This window comes from Penaeus monodon, chromosome 3 (genome assembly GCF_015228065.2).
Source record: "Penaeus monodon isolate SGIC_2016 chromosome 3, NSTDA_Pmon_1, whole genome shotgun sequence".
NCBI classification, from domain to species: domain Eukaryota; kingdom Metazoa; phylum Arthropoda; class Malacostraca; order Decapoda; family Penaeidae; genus Penaeus; species Penaeus monodon.
Window position 1 is genome coordinate 61,612,976 of NC_051388.1, and position 2,500 is coordinate 61,615,475.

General features: G+C 35.3%; 1 protein-coding gene across 1 annotated transcript in view; it reads left to right on the forward strand.

Moving 5' to 3' along the window:
* Positions 1 to 2,500, forward strand: part of LOC119588077 (chondroitin sulfate glucuronyltransferase-like) — a 7,397-nt gene that overhangs the window by 1,711 nt on the left and 3,186 nt on the right. Inside the window, exons 3-5 of the mRNA XM_037936784.1 lie at positions 539 to 625; positions 789 to 864; positions 1,011 to 1,198. Coding sequence (XP_037792712.1) covers positions 539 to 625; positions 789 to 864; positions 1,011 to 1,198 — 351 coding nt within the window. The remainder of the gene's footprint in view (positions 1 to 538; positions 626 to 788; positions 865 to 1,010; positions 1,199 to 2,500) is intronic.

Sequence of the window (2,500 nt, forward strand, 5' to 3'; positions counted from 1 at the left end):
TTTTTTTCTCTCTTCTCTCTCTCTCTTTCTTCTCTCTTTCTCTTTCTCTTTTTCTCTCTCTCCCCTCTCTCCTTTCTCTCTTCTTTTTCCTCTCTCTCTTCCTTTTCCTCCCTCTTCCTCTCTCCCTCTCTCTCTCTTCTTCTTCTTTTCTCCTCTCCCTTTTTCTCTCTCCCCCCTCTTCTCTCTCTCTCTCTCCCTTTTCTCCTTTCTCTTTTCCTCTCTATCTTTCTCTCCCCTCTCCCCCCCCTCCCTTCCCCCCTCTCTCCCCCCCCCGCCCCCCCCCCCCTTTTTTTCTCTCTCCTCTCTCTCCCCTCTTCTCCTCTCCTCTTCTCCTCCTCCTCTCTTCCCTCCTCTCCTCTCTCTCCCTCTCTTTTTTATATAATATATTATATATATATATATTAAATAATATATTATATATTTTTAAATATTATATATATTATATATATATATAAAATATATTTTTAAAATATATTATATATTACTATTTATTTATTTATATATTTTAAAATTTTTAATCTATGTCATTTGTTGAAAGATGTACTGATATAGTTACTACAAGCATGAACATGGATGAACAGCATCTTTATCTTTGTCTTGTAGACCCCAGAGGGGGAGGTGAAGTGTTTGGTCCCATATTAAAACTGCATTAAAGGTCCAGTAAATGCTGAGGATTTAGCATTTGACTAAATTTTGTTGCAAATCGGGTTTTGTTTAAAAATTTTTTGTATAAATTCTTACGTAATGATATACTTGTAATCATGGATTACTAAGTCCAATCAATATAGAAGTCATGGCACTAGCATTTGTATCAACTGCAGTAATATTGGTAACTCTGGTAGATGCCTGCAAGCAGCATTGAATGTGACTGTGGATTATACAAACATTTTATTATAGGTTTCTGTGTGTCTGAGCCCCATTGTTATTAGGTAAGACATACATGCCAGGTCATTATGAACTTAAGAGTAATTGGATCAGTAATATAGAAAAAATGATGAACATTTACCTATTCCTACTGGCTTCTTTTCCAGAGTGTTGTAAATGCCAGTATTGCTCATATGCATCTGAAGACCAAAGGAAGCCTAGAATATCGTGGCATTGAGTATGGCCATCGGCGGTTAGACCCAACACGAGGAGTGGATTATATTCTCTCTCTTATATTTCGTGATAACACATCTGGTCAAACAGTGTCAAGAAAGTGAGTAAACCAAAGATATGGGGGATCGGGAAAAAATTATGTTGTGCTTTTGTAATCAGAATTGTGATTTTCATTGTTTGAGGTATTCTGTATGATGATGCCTATTTTCATTAGGTAAATATTCCAAAATATTTAGAAAGAGTTAATTATCGTCAATATTAGAAACAATAAATTTGTTTAGGATCAGATGAGAAATAACAGATAAAACTCAACTTAGTTTCATCTTGCAAAAATTTCAAATTAACTTTTTCTACCTCTCTTTATTTTCTCTGTCAGTAGCATTTTGCACAGATGCACAAAATGAATTAGGCTAGAAAGTAGTAAGGCATATAGGAAGGGCAGTTAGGCCTGTGATTCCCAGCTGTAGATTCTTAAACAGCTGCATATATATAGTAGTGATGGGATGTTTAGTAGAATTGGTATCAAGTTGGAAAATTTAACATTTTTCAGGTAACTGACTTTGTATCGAAGTCAAGAGATATTGTGACATCTGATTCAAAAAATAATTTCTTATCACTTGATAACAAAATGAGTTTGGGTTATTGTTGCCAACCCCATGTGCATTTTAATAATAAGGATATTGTAGAACATATATCCTGTGTATACATAGAGATTTTGAATGGTGCAAAATGAAGCAACAATCTTATTTTAATCATCTTAATTTAATGAACTTTTTGGGTCATGGCATAGTTTTGAATTGCTCAGTAATCTTTCAGGGGACCTACAAAAGTCCACCAGGGAAACCACATTTGTAAAATTTATTTTTGTAACCAATTTCTGCCTTCATTACATTATAGTGAGAAACTATAGTATTATAAGTAAGGAACTGTGTACAAAATATTTATCATGGAAAAGAAAAGGAAATATTTTCATGTGTCCTTGAATTGTTCTGGACTGTCGCAGGCACACTGAACTTCATTCTCACACCTCTCTTCTTTTGGCATTCCTCGAAAGAAGGTGGTCATCAATTTTATCAATAAACTTGTAATTTGATCGGAAATCTTGTGTGGGACTAGTAGATTGGTAAGCTCTCTCCTATCAGCTTTCATGGAGACCAGAACGAGCAGCCTATGGGAGTGTCCAGAACAGTTATTGTCTGTAGAGGGGTTTGAGGGGACCCAGCAAGACACTTGAGGGAGCCCATGACAGTTGCTCTGAACTGTGGTATTTTATTTGAGATAAGTTGACTTTCCTCCATTTGTTTTCTGCATGATCAGTTAGGGTGATAATGTGATGATTTATGAAACCATTCCTAGTTTGTGTTTCCAAAGGAAAAAATATATTTTTAACCATTGATACTGG